General features: G+C 39.7%; 1 protein-coding gene across 1 annotated transcript in view; it reads left to right on the forward strand.

The window, feature by feature from the left end:
• Nucleotides 1–14,812, forward strand: part of LOC133459751 (roundabout homolog 1-like) — a 113,596-nt gene that overhangs the window by 22,505 nt on the left and 76,279 nt on the right. The window contains exon 2 of the mRNA XM_061740020.1: nt 6,228–6,554. Within this exon, the coding sequence (XP_061596004.1) occupies nt 6,228–6,554 (327 nt within the window). The remainder of the gene's footprint in view (nt 1–6,227; nt 6,555–14,812) is intronic.

Here is a 14,812-nt window from a genome sequence, read left to right on the forward strand (position 1 = left end):
GGCTGAATTACTTTTGCAGGCTGAAACAAAGGATTTGCCTCAACAAGGAGAAGCTGCTCGCTTTATTTGAGACTCTTAAGCTGCTCACACAATTCCCCTGCTTTCATTAGCCGTCCTTGGCCATTGCTTCCCAAATATGGAACCAAAGCGTAAGAAATCCTAAACAAATGGAGGTACAATTTTATCACCACTGTAGCACCGTGTTGGGGTTAGAATCCCCAGAAGAGCTGAAAGTGTCAGTCAGTCTTATGGGTCTAAAGGGCTGCATATGCTTTTCCAGAAATTGTCCAAAGAAATTAAAGATGAGATATTTTTGAAATAATACAATTTGAATTCAAATGGTTTAAGTGGTAATATTATGTAGAATAAAGTTTGGGGAAAAATAGCTTCTAAAAAGCACTAATGCATTGCCATACAGATATGTGGTTAGCTAGACAATTATTATAATGAATATTATGGAATGGTGATAAGTAACAACTGATTAATACTGGACAGATACATACAAATAGACTAGACAAATAAATGAGCAGTCTTCAACTACCATACTTAAAGGGGACCTATTATGAAAAACACGTTTTCTCTTGCTTTAACATATATAAAGTGGTCTCCCCTCAGCCTGCCAACTCAGAGAAGGAAGAAAGCAACCAAATTCTGCAGTGTCTGTACAGCCGCCCGGATGAGCCACCCAGTGTGATGTGGCTTCTACGAGCCGTTCAGATTCTGCTCCCTTTCGTTACGTAATGAAAATGCGATTTAGATACGTAGGTTTGCCTCTGATGCGTGAAACCACGCCCACGGAACAACAACAACTAACTCTGCCGGCTGGAGCTTCTGCAATTTTTTCGTAGCGGTGTATCACGTCATTCAGGCAGCCAATCAGCACAGAGCCTCATTATCATAGCCCCGCCCACTCAGAATCCTGCATAGATAATGAGGTTAGAGAATGGGAAGATAAAGACATGACTCAGAGGCTGAATTTCTAATTTATTTAGCAAAAACAATCAAAAGCTTGTTTTTAAGACATTTAAGGCCTGTTTAAAATAGTTATTAGATGCCATAATAGGTCCCCTTTAAGCAAAGTTCCATATTCTTAATGGTAAAGTGGCTTCAACAAGGCTTTAAAAAGTATCTGTCATGAGCAAGTAGACACCATGGTAGCTGGCCTCTTCAATCTTCAATAAAATAGTGTTGGCTCAAAATAAAAACAAATCAGCTCTTTATAGAATCCTCAAAAAGATCAAACACACAGCTCACCTCAAATTGATCTAAAAAGGTTTGTCCAAGTATATTCATTACAAAAGGAAAAAAGGAAAAAAAGATTTTATGCATGTCATGGAAGAATCTGCAGTGTATAAATTAAAATACATTCCCATTACATTTTTTAATGTTATTGTAATCAATGCAGAAATATTTTTTTCCCAGCTACATTTAAGCTTTTTTATAGGTGTATATGCAATTTTGCTAAAAATGTACACATTATTCCCGTTCACTCTTACATATTTCCTTAAATTTTCCCATGTATTCACATTTATTCATTTCCACAGAAATCTTCCAACTTTTGATCTTGAACATGTGTCTCAGTTGAAAACTGAAAGCCTTGTTTCCAATTGATGATTCCAAACTGTAGTTGTTGTATTTAATATTTCTTATGAATATGTCTTTGGTTTGAACGGGGTGATACTACTCCCATTGTACGCACCATGGATGTTTGACGCTGTAAATAACCCTGGGCTGAGCTCAAGGTTCAGGTGACAGTGTTCAGTATTACAGTGAACTGCACCAACAAGGAAACTGCTCCAGTGTGCATTTGAACCAAACCAAACAAGCCAGCTTTACCTGGCTGTTTCAGAAGGGTCCAAATACCGGTCTGCTTTAAACATACACAAGTGTAGAAAGTGAAACATGCACAGAGATGTTAAGCAGACTAGGTGGCGTGATGATTAGCAAAGCAGCGTTTTTGGCGACTGGGATTCCTACCTATCTGAGATGTGGTCCATTGGGAAGGCTCCCAATGTTCCTGATTGGCCACTTGGGCTTTGCAATGTACTGTTGTCATAGACTTGGTAGTTTTCTGTGTTACCACAGTAGCAGTACATCATTAATGCTGTGACATAGTGTGTTATACTTCTGACAAGACAAAATGGTAAAAAAAGAGAAAAGTAGAGTTAGGAAGTGTTGGCATTTCTAGTTTTTTTTTCACAAGAAAGACACAATTAAAGGGAAAACAATTATTTCTCTGTGTCTGAGACATAACTACACAGACGTCCTCTGAAGACAACAGAACTGCTTCAGGATTGACAGATTTTTTTATTTTTTTATTTATTTTTCAGCACACAGGTGCTACAAATGGCCTTTGGTGTGTATATGTAATCCATTGTGCACCTGTGTGCACGATTTTGCATAGCAAATTTATGCTGGCTGCTGGCCCTTTGCAGATAAAGCCTGGTCTTCTGGGGGCCACTTGTGGCGGGCTGATATTGCCTTTCAGTGTTGCCAGAGAGCTTAGGGAGTTACGCTGACCCTCAGGCATCAGCCCAACACAATTAAAAACAAGGAAAGCAGCATGTGCTCCATAAATAGGGACTAAAGGCCACAACTGCCTTGTTTGTATTTTTCTGATACCGGTTTAGACGTCTAGACGGTGCGTACAATTGTAGTTAGATTGAATATTTACAGTTTTTGCCCACAGCTGTATGGGTGGTATTGTTTAACTTTATGAGAAACATGTGTTTTGACTTACTATTACTACTACTATTGTACTACTAATGATTCCCAACAATTGTCTCCTTTTCAAATCAATGATCACATGAACTACTGTTACTGCATTTTAAGGAACATATATATATATATACGGTATATATATATATATATATATATATATATATATATATATATATATATATATATATATATATATATATATATATATATATACATACATACATACACATATCAACAATTCATTAAAGTAATGATATAGAACGGTACAGACGTTCATGCCTTATTGACCAGGAAACAGCTGGATTGAGGCACTTGACCTTTTACTTTTTATTTAATCAAATCTGCCCTTATGACTTACTTTTGAAATAAGATTCTAGAAACCAATAGGTTGGATTTCGGAAAAGATCATGGTTTCACTTGAAATAATTCCATTCATTCCTGCGCTCGATATAAAGCTTCAATATCAGATGGGAGAAAGTGTCGAAACTGCTTTTGCTTCCCAGTTTCTTGAAAAGTAAACAGTAGTATTTTATTATGTAGAAAAAAATAATAATTATGTCAGAAATAATTCATAATTGTGTTAATAATGGGCAAACATTTCATCCATAAGGATCAATTGTGTTTTTGACCAATAGTGTTAACAACTAAAGTAAAACATTCTGGTAAAAATGTGGTTACTCTGGATTTTGGGATCTGATCCACATACACATAACAAGCAATTGAAATATATGAGCAACTCTACAACTACTGACTTCAGAAATTGAACAAGCACTAATATCCACACGATTTTACATTCAGTCTCAAAGATGAAATCACTTTACAACTGAGAGACTTTCTATACTGTTACTGTCTGTTTACACGTGGCCTGATGTGTGCCGATTAGGGCATTCTGTTATGTGGATAATCTTTGGAATTTCAAGACTGTTTTCATACCTGCATCTCCCCATTGATCAACAAAGGCATGCTGCATTCATGCAGGGGAAAAACAGGGCCGTATGGCCTTTCATCAGATGCACAAATGTTTCTGAGGAAGGAAGGACATTTTCTGAATAGACAGAATAACTCCATTGCCACTCAGACAGAACACTTAAAACTCTTTGCTGGTCTGGAGTTTTCAGGTGTGTGCTAACACTAATACAAAAGGGAGGAAATACAAAAACTGAAGGAGGAAAGACATCAGCAATGGCCTTGAAAAGGACAAGTTTTGATACTCAATCTAGAAAAGGTGAAGGCCTTTTCTTTTTTTTTTTTACTTTTTGGAGTTCAATGCTCTACGCTGAGAAAGATTATTGAAAAGTATAAAGTATTTATTCATCATTCCAGGAGTGGGCATCCCAGCAAATTCACTACAAGGTGACCAAAAAAAAGAAAATACTGGTATTGAAAAATGTTAAAGTTCATGACAACACAATTAGAAGTAGACTAGATGAGTATGGTTTGTTTGGAAAGGTTGCCAGAGGAACAGGTATTCTGTTTAAAGAGGACATGGAAGGAGGACTCAGGTATCCAACGCTGCTTCTGAACAGACCGCAGCACTTCTGGATCAGACTTCAGTTCAATTCAGTTCAACTGTACTTAAAGTTAAATTAGTTTTTTATCTGAGGTTGGATTTGTCTTATTAATTATCATTCTTAAACCAGAAAAAGTGAACAAGTGAAAAAAAAGAAAATTAATGAATAATTAGATTTGCTTCCTTTGAGAAAGAATTCATTTTTTCATCCTGTGCATTGATGTATCCCTTTTGATCTCTCGCTTGACACAACCAGAGGAAAAGGGGAAAAGAAACAAAGCAAGTAAATAGCAGCAAAGAAACAAGTCAATGTACGATTCACACGGTAGGAAGGCTTTTGTAAGCAAACTGTGGTTCCACTTAATAGACAGGTTTTAAGTGAAAAACTTGCAATGCTCAGCGTTTGTTTCACTTTTTAATGATAAGCTTGAGCACACACCATGAGTCTATTGTTTCTTACGTTTTGGTTCATGAGAAGGAGTTGTCCTCCGATAGCTTTTACAATCCCTCGGGAACGATACAAATTTGTGAAAACACATGTACTCCGCCACAAACCCATTTCACAATGTGTAAGGTGTTATCTGTGTCAGGAAACCCTTGTCTGAGTGGGATTTATTGGTTAGAGTGGGAACGTAGGAGCTCATTACTCTCTAGCACGGTGGTGATTATCTGCTTTACAAGGCCATTGGCACATTATAGCCAGTCCTGCTCAAGGCTGTGTGAGCTACTGGTTGCAGGCACGTTGAACAACAGAAACGTGTTCCCTAAAGCAATTAAACAGATAAAAACCGTCTATATGAACCAAAAACAAATCATATACTCTTTCCTTGCCAGATGTTTTGATATGAACACTGTTGTTGCACACTTCTTTCTGTGTGGATTACAGAGGATCTGATCTGGAGTCTGTAACAATGACCCCTGTGACTGCTTTGTAGAATCCTCCCCGGATTTTTATGCAGGGGAGAGAAAATGGACAGATGGCAAGAGAAGGTTTATGTATGTGTGGACAGCACTGGAGGCGGTGTGTTGTATGTGAGCTCGACTGTGTTGGGGGGAAGATGAATGGACTGTAAGATGTACAGAGGCACTGGAGTTGTGTACCTGGAACTCATTAGGGAGGTTTGCTTTGTCCTCTGCCTCACAGGGACTCGTTCTTGCAAAGTTTCTTTGAGGGAAACAGAATGATTGACATCTCAGCAGTGTGTCGGGGACTAGAGGGGACTTTCTGGTCGTTAGTTGTGCTATAGCTTAAGGTATTGATTCATATTCCTATTGCTTATTTAGAGGCTGTGGGAAATTGGCTTCAAATGCAAAGAGCAAGTCATAGATGATAGAAATAGACACACAGAGAAGAGTTGCTCTCTCGGTGAGCAGCCAGAGCAAACATTCTGGTATGGCAAATGCTACTGTGTGGGGTTGATATGAGATGTTTCTTTCAACATATTCATTTCTGCGGTAATCCAAAAAACATACAAAATTGGGGACATCGTGTTTTGTTTTTTGTAGTTTTTTAACATATTCTTTCAGTCTAGAATACTTAAGTGTGTGTTTGAAATGAACACAAAGGATCATTGTCTCAGTTTTGGATAACGCTGCAATCCTGGTATTGTTCAGCCTTGAAGCTTTTTTATTTTTTAGATTTTTTTCAAAACTGTAAGTCATGAATTGATTCTTGAATGCCAGATGTGTTTCGAAAGCTATCACATGTGAGATTTTACAGGTCAGCTTTCTTCTTGTTTGTTTTAATTTACACTGGAGCCTCTTGGTGTTCCAGCTGCTGATAACAAAAACTCACATTTTATGAGGCAATGTGTTGGCGTACTAATTATATTATCCAAATAGATTATTGTTAGTTCAGAGCACTTCCACAGCCGTAATAATTAACATACCTGGTTCCTTTTTGAGTTGCACGTTTCTCATTTTGTTTTTATTTGCTTTTTTCTGTCTTACATCAACAAAGCCCATTCTTTACCACTGCACTGCTCTTTCCTTCCAGGATCCCGTCTTCGCCAGGAGGACTTCCCGCCTCGCATTGTGGAGCACCCCTCCGACCTCATCGTGTCCAAGGGGGAGCCGGCCACTCTCAACTGCAAGGCTGAGGGCCGCCCGGCCCCGACGGTGGAGTGGTACAAGGACGGGGAGCGTGTCGAGACAGACCGCGACAACCCCCGCTCACATCGTATGCTGCTCCCAAGCGGCTCCCTCTTCTTCCTGCGTATCATCCACGGACGACGAAGCAAGCCCGACGATGGCAGCTACGTGTGCGTGGCGCGAAACTATCTTGGCCAGGCGATCAGTCACAATGCCTCCCTGGAAGTAGCCAGTAAGTTCTGTTTTTGTTCAGGTTTTGGTGTATTAGTGTTGACATCTTTGGTAAAAAAATTGATGCACAGGCATCATCGCAGTACAATATAGAGGGTATGCATTGATGTCACTTCCCCATTGGACCACGCCCCCTTACTCGCACTGAGTGGCAAAAACAGCTGCAACTAGTAGGGGAAACTGTGGAGAAGACGGGATAACAGCCGATTATCGGCTTAAATTAAAGTCAGTTGGACTTGACAGTGACCCGTACAGTTACCCGAAGAACCAGTGGTTCATGGACATTAATATTTGGCCACAAATCGAGTTTCCTGATATTTATATGTACTTAATTTCTATGCCGGGGAAATACACGAAGCAAAGCTTGAAGGCATAAAAAAGTATTGACGCTTGGTCCTACTTCAAGACAGGATTTGTTGTAGAAATTAAAGTGATGAGGACACCGAACTTTATGATTTGACCGTTTAATGTTAGCCACCCAAAAATCCAACATTACCTGATACAAAATCGGAACCGCAAATCCACGTTTCGGTGCCAGGAATCCAGTTGTCTGTAAAACGATAACTGAGTTTTCTTGCTAAATCTATGAGTACAGTCGATCGCACAACAGCTCTTTCCCATTTTAGATGTTTTCCAGTTTCTCAAACTGAAAGTCTAGGCTGCCACTCAGTCTTTCTGCCACTCAGTCTTTCTGCCACTCAGTGGGAGTAACCCACTGTGAAGTTGGATCTCTGACGTCATGCGCATTCCCTCTATAGACACTGGAATATGCATGAAACATAGAAAAGGGAACAATTAAGCAGTGTGGAAGTTTCCATCCACCTGCACCCACGCATACACAATTAGAGTTTAATCTTTTCTTTGTGTAGTCAATTAAATTATGTATAAACTACAATATCATTTTTATGGGTGAAACACAGGTGGAAAGTCGCTGTCAGACGTGCAGCAGCTGTGTTTTTGCTTCAGTCCTGACGTTTAAACAGGAGCTAAGCGTGTTGCGGCCTTGTAACAGGTGACAGTCTCGCTGAGTCGTAGACTTGCAAGTGTCAAGTGGGGTGCTGTTAGCTAAACAGCCTCTTCCTGCAGTATTTCTCAGCATGCTGTGCACGACCAACAGGTTGCATGCAACGACACATGGCCACGTTAGACCTGAGTGATGGCATAAAGCCTGTGGAGAGGGCAAAGTGCAAAAGGGCGGCACTTACGACCATCAGAAAAAGGTAAGTGCAGCTGCTGTGCAAAATCCTGTGAAGGACAGGTTTAGCAAATTCACCAACACTGAACGTGTGTGATGAAAACCCCGACTTCGGGAGGTGTTGGTAATAGTTAACAACCGCAGCCATGGCTTTGTATGCTGCAGACCTCCCCATCTCTCACTGCTGGGCCTCGTTTCTACTCAGTCTAAATCCCCCGTGACTAGTGTCAAGCTTTTAGAATTATAATAGTCCTCCAGTGTGAGTTTTTGAATTATAATAGCCCTGCAGTATCAGTTTGTGAATCATAATGAAGGAGATGGTCTCATGAAATCCTGATAATGCAAGCTCAGCACTCCGGCCCAAAGACGCTGAACCCTCTGGGGCAGGAGTTCATTACTTTTTAGTTCCGAAAATTTACAGCCAGGTTTTAGGGGTCGAGGCTGAACACAGAAGACTTGTTGAAGATGTGTGGATGAGTTATGTTTCCTGACTTTATCCTTGAGAGGCCACGCAGATTCAAGGGTCACCCTGGGGCTAAATGGTGAAACTGAGTCGCCTTTGGCAAAAGCTGCAGAGGTAAAGATGAACGGAGGAGCTTGGGAGTTGTAAAAGGAGAATTTAACTCGTGGACAGACGTCTCAAATCGTTTACTCAGTGTCGTTAATGTGATGGCGTTTTTGTGGGGTGTTGTAATTGCTCACAGGCTGCTTCTACCTGGGAGGAGCTGCTATGCTGACATCAAACTGCTGGAATTGAATCATGGATCGTTTACAGTTTGTTCAAAAGTTAGTATCCCCAACGTTAATCCTTTCTTTGTTTCGTAAAAATATAGTAAAAATCAATCTTTAAAGAGTAATAGCATTAGATAAATACAACCTAACAAGAACACACAAGGGTTGAAAATGCGTTTCTTTGTTGTGAATTTTGCTTTTTACACATAAACAGTCAGAATTCTGTGAAACCATTTCCTTGGGGGATCACTGAAGATTATATTGAATATAAAACAATTGTTTTCAGCCATTCACAAACATTTTTGGTTCTGGTTTAAATTTTTATTATACTCCTAAGTCAAAACTAAGCGACCTCATGACTGTATATATAAGCCTGTGAAGCACACTCCTCACACTGCACAATACAAAAACAGTCAACTTCAATTGATTCTCTTTTTTTTAATTCAGGAAATAAAAAAAAAGTGTAGGGAAAGCTCTGACATCACTGTGTTTTGTTTCTCACCATATTAAGTTCCTTCTAAAGGAACTTAAAAAGCCAAATGAGGTCTCATCCTCTCTTAAAATCAATCATTCCAATAATCTATTGAGATACAAGTGATGTCTTTATGTGGCCAGTTTCAGGATTCCCTGCCTGACATTGCACCTTTTGCAAAGAAGTAAAAGAAAAAAAAATAGATCACTATTATAAATTACGAGGTTTTACAGTTGAACAATCATTCAAATTTCAATCCAGATAATTTGTGACTGCACAGCCAGGCAACTATGTTTTAAGCCTTCATCTTACATTCTGAGTAATGTTTAGCATAACTGAAGGATGTGGGATTTGCTATTTGCATTTTTTCAATGTGTACCTCACGTTAGAGTCATGAATAAAAAGCATTGTTTTCCTTTACCCCTTTTTTCCACCAAACCGGTTTCAGGGCTGGTTCTGGGCCAGTGCTTAGTTTGGAACCATGTTTTTTGTTTCCACTGATAAAGAACTGGCTCCGGTCCAAACAAACCGGTTCCAAGGTAGCACCAACTCTTTGCTGGGCTAGAGGAAATAACTTCTTATGGAAGTGGAGGGGGAGGAGTTATTAAGACCAACGGCAATAGCAAGACTACGAGACGGCGACATTTTCAAATAAGCAACAAATGAATATGGATACAGCAAAGCAGCAGTGGTCTGTGGAGGAGATAGCCTGTCTTTTAGCGATATGGTACACGGAGGCTGCTACGCGGACCAAGTCCCGATTAGATATACAGTACCGAATACGTTGTTGTTGCTTAAATTTTCGCGTCAAAGTTTACAAACGACGTAACTGACGTTTACAGTGACATAATTGCGTGGCTCCCCTTAGCACCCCGAGCTATGGAAAAGCAAACCGGTTCTCAGCTGATTCCTAAGTTGAACGAGTTGTGAACCAGAGCCAGCACTGACCCAGAACCAGCCCTGGAACCGGTTTGGTGGAAAAGGAGTAGGCTACTTGTGTACTAGTGGCACCATCTAATCAAAAATGGCCCAGATCTAGACACGTTGAAGGAGGAAAAACATAACAGAGCTGCGTTCTGGCCTGTGTTCCCGGCCCCCCATCCCCGGTCATCCCGTTGCTGCTTCCACCTGCCTACGTGGATGTCTGCTGTTGCTGCTTCCGCCTGCCTGAACCCCCCCCTCTGGTCATCCCGCTGCTGCTTCCACCTGCCTGCTGTGTGCTGCTGACGTCCCCGACCCCCCCAGTCTAGCCTTCGGCAGGAGGGTCCCCCCTTATGAGCCTGGTCCTGCTCAAGGTTTCTTCCCTCCTAAAGGGGAGTTTTTCTTGCCACTGTTTGGCTTAAGGCTTTTCTCCCACTATGGGAGTTTTTACCTGCCATTGTTTATATAATAATTGCTCGGGGGTTTATGTTTATGTTTATGTTTATGTTCATGTTCATGTTCTGGATCTCTGTAAAGCGTCTAGAGACAGCATCTGTTGTATTAGACGCTATACAAATAAAATTGATTTGAATTGAATAACAATTTATTGTAATCTTAATAATTGCAAAAGCACAGATCAAACCTCCTAAAGAAAATATGGACTTCTGTTGTATGGAAGTATCAACAGAGCGATGTACAGCTGAAAATGGAAATGTTGCCACAATAAGAGGCAACACTTTGAACCGGTACCAACATTTTTGAGACGCACCACAGGCTGCTGTATGTAAAAAGTAAAATGTAAAAAGTCATGTGAATCAAACGATGATGATTCTGCTGAGTCAATAGCGTCACCATCTCAATTTCTGTGATGGTAAGAAAACGTTATGGAGGACCAGGGTTATCATCAATGCTGTTACCCACTTCTTGGCGGAAGACATGCTGTCTTTTAACACCATAGATGAGCTGGAAAACCGTATCAGAGCTTTTGACAAAATATATTCCAATTATCCTTTGCCTGTAGTCTGGTCAAGTTAACCTTCTAGACTTTTTGAGATAGAGTTGAAAACCATGGTTTTATGCCACAACAACTCATTTGTGGTCAAGTAGGACGGCTAAGACAGCCCTGTGTCACACTGCACACTTCACTGATAATGACTTAGTTGAAGAATCGCTGCCAACACTAATCACACGGGTCACTGTGGTGATGCTCTTGATATGTCACATTTTTAGTGTAGAGGGATATTTCAATTTGAGCTTCATAATATCAAATTTCATTTTCAGAAAAATTGCAATGATATATCTTCCCCAAACCGTTCAGGCCAAATGGATGCACCGTTTAAATTAAAAGTCCAGTTCCATTTTCACTGATAGTGTCTCTTGGACAAAAAAGTTGCCCTAACACTTCAGTTCATGGTGGAATGTCTCAACAGCTGTCGGGCTGGCTCGAATGTCCTCTACCGTTCAACCTTCTTCCTGTCAACATAATAAGAAAACCATTTGTGGTCCTGAGTGAACTCTGTAGAAGACCATTACATTTGGCCCAGGATTTATTTCATTGTATTTTTTAAATCACGTTAATGTTCAGGCTAATAACCATGTATAAAACAGATGACGTTCCCATTCACCTCATGGACAGTAATGTTTCCAATGTATTAAAATGTACTTAATCACAAGAATAGACATTTCTAATAAAGGAAAAAAAAACTTGCAAACCCAATTATGATGAATAATTCTATCAATTATAATGAAACATGAAGTGTACTTTCACATTAGATCTGTATTACACACTTGGATGCAGTATTATAGAACAAATTGATTTTTAAAATTTTCCTTTTAATTTTTAAATCATACTAAGTGTTAACACAGTCTGGAATATTTGCGATATGACGGCTTTAGTTTAGTGACTTAAGTTTCCTTTGATTTACAAAGACAAGACAGCAGAGTATCGACAATAATCCCTCTGAGAATTAGCCTTCTCCGCTCTTGCGGACAAATTAAATGTGAAGCCACAGTTGGAAAATATGCACTTAAAAAATCCTTGACTCAATTCCTCATGTATTTACTGTATCATGGCTTTTCCTACTGCTGCAGTGATTTAACTGAGTGGTGATGTAAAGTGAGGAGGCAGCTGACAAAAGACAGCGGGGAAGGCTGACAGATGTAAAGTGATGTGAACAGGAAAGGAGTGACAGAGAAAGACACGAGCAGAAGACAGCCAGGAAGGAGTATCTGTCCTTCAAGGCATAGAAGTGAAACTTGTTGGCAGACAATTGAGGTGACGTAGAGACAGTGACAGATGTAGAATGCGCTGGTGCCTGAAGCGCGACCACAAGACTGAAATATTGTGTAAGTATACACACCATGGGACCACGCAGACGTTACAAACGCACACACAGAGCAGGCCCTTTTTTCTGAAAGGAAAAGAGATGGAATGAGAAACAGGGAAAAAAAGATATATAATTTAGTTCCTATCTAATAAATGCCACAGAAGACACTCAGCATATTTTTTTCTGCCTGCAGGGACCCTGGAGGACCCTGGGAAATGAACATATGTCCTATTGACCTCAGCCACTTGATTCAATCATGGGCTACTTTATTGAGGTGAAGGCAAAGTCACAGCCTGTGTACTCTAAAGGTTATTGGATACTAGCACTGTTTTAGTTTGAGTAGGAGAACGAATACATCTTACTCTTAAACTAATTGGACATTGCCATTTGCTGGAGGGAAGCGATGGTCAGGCCAGGGCTGAAGGCTGAGCCACGACCAAGCAGTGATGAAGTAATGAGCCACAAGGACAGGAAACTATACAGCCATATAAGTCATCACGAGTGCCATGAGAGAATGTCACCACCTATTGTTCATATATTCAGGTTGTTTACAGGAATGCAGTCTAATACTTATTATCTATTATCTAATACTGTTATGTTAGTTATAAAGAAGTACTGTAGGCGATGAATGTAGCGGTTTTCAGTATAATATATGTTGTAAATCATTTGCTTTCATGGCCCTGAATGGAAAGCTGCCACTTCCTTAACCTGACGAGTCTGTGTCAAAAGCCAGAGATAAGGTTTAAGATTGTGTTTGGTATTTGAATCAATTTAATAAACTTAACACATTGTATATTTACTGTCTTTAATATCTATATGTACATCTCCTATTCTCCCATCTTCTTAAGAGATTGTTGGGTTGTTAAAAGGAAACTCTTGAGGAAGATGTTTGCCTGGTGTCAAAAATGCTCATAGAAGTTGTATTTAATAGAGCTGAAAAGAGGTTGATCGATAAAATCGATTGGCTGATTAATAAAGCCAATTATTGGTTGATTTTCATTGACTGGATTGGCCAGCGCCTGACAAATATCTAGCTGATTTATAGACAGGCACCTCTGTGTTGATAAAAATGTGGCACTGCTCCTTATTTTATTTGATAAATTACACTCTGAAATGTATTTATTCAGTGTTCATATATTATATATGCGTTTGGTTTTTTTTTTACAGTTTGATTGGTCATAAACCCACATTTACATGTATTGAATATGCAAATACATTCTTTTCTTTTTATTATTGTTATTATTTTGAGACGTTGCCTGTAGATGTGATAGTATAGGACATTTTTATGGGCTGCAATTGCTGCAGGAAAAAACTCAAAATTGTTGTCTTTGTCCATGTGAGTGGATCTCCGTTTCAACTTTGATAGCCAACACGACAAAAACCTATTTCTAAAACACACAAAAAGTCTTGTTTAAGGAAATTATAAGACTATTCTAGACTATTTTGCTGGTTTTAATGATTTTAGTCAAGCACATTTTTGTTTGACACTTCGTCATTGATTTATTAATTAGATTTTTTATATATTTATGAAGCATCTAAAATTTTTGGTAAAAAGGGAATTTCAGATAAATCAGATAAAATGTGCTTGGAAGTTATTTTAAGGCTTGTAGTACCTTTATGAAAGCATTTCCATGATGGAACATGGAAGATTATATTCTTATGTTGAAAACATTCAGGTTCCAGGGATGTATGAGGCATCATCCACAGATGTGGATTCTCAGAGGCCAGCTTCCTTCTGCCTGCTTGGATCTATTAACTAATGTCTCCTCACTTGAAACGGATGTCACACATGATGACAGCATCCTATCTGTGGTTGCTCGGGTCGAATACGATAAAAAGAACAGTATATACCTCAGAGATGTCACTTTCTTTCCATCGTTATGATGAATTACACTGTTTGATGGACAAACACTAACACATTGTAACTGCTCTTCATTCACAGCCACAAAGGCACATATATCAGTATTTATTTCCCTGTTGTTGTGACTGCGCGAGGCTCCCGTTCGCCAGCTTGTTTGCCGGTCCCTTCTTCTCCTCCAGTTGGCCAACGGTCAGATCAGTCAGTGAATAAAAAACCACACTCCGGGGACAGCTGGTTTGTGTTTACAGGCCGGAGACTGTGGCGAATGTGCTGCAAATGTTGTCTAAACAGTTTTAGTCACTGTATTCCCCTCGGCGCAGTCTTTCCAATAGCCGGATCTGTGATGAGTGTCTGGATGAAGGGAAAGTAAAGTTTGTTTGGCCAGGAGCGGTGGCAGCAGAGTAGGAGGAGCTTCTGACAGAGACCATATGGCTCCCGGGTGTGTCGCAATATAATCAAAATGTAAAGTTGTGTCTTTTGCATGTGGCTGTGTCGACAGAGTATCAGTTAAGGCTTTACCGTATACATACTATGTGTACATCATTAAGCAGATCTGCAGCATTCATTAGAGATTCTTGATTTCTTTAACAAAACAAAATACAGCATTTTGAGATTTGCTTTAATGTGTGACAATAAGCCACACAGCACTTAATTATCACCAGGTCATCTACATCATAAATGTGTGAAACAGTCTGAGGTGACTTTGTTATTCAGTGGGTCCCAAAATTAGAGCTCGCTTTACTTTTAAGGG

Source organism: Cololabis saira, chromosome 14 (assembly GCF_033807715.1).
Source record: "Cololabis saira isolate AMF1-May2022 chromosome 14, fColSai1.1, whole genome shotgun sequence".
In the NCBI taxonomy this organism is placed as follows: Eukaryota; Metazoa; Chordata; class Actinopteri; order Beloniformes; family Belonidae; genus Cololabis; species Cololabis saira.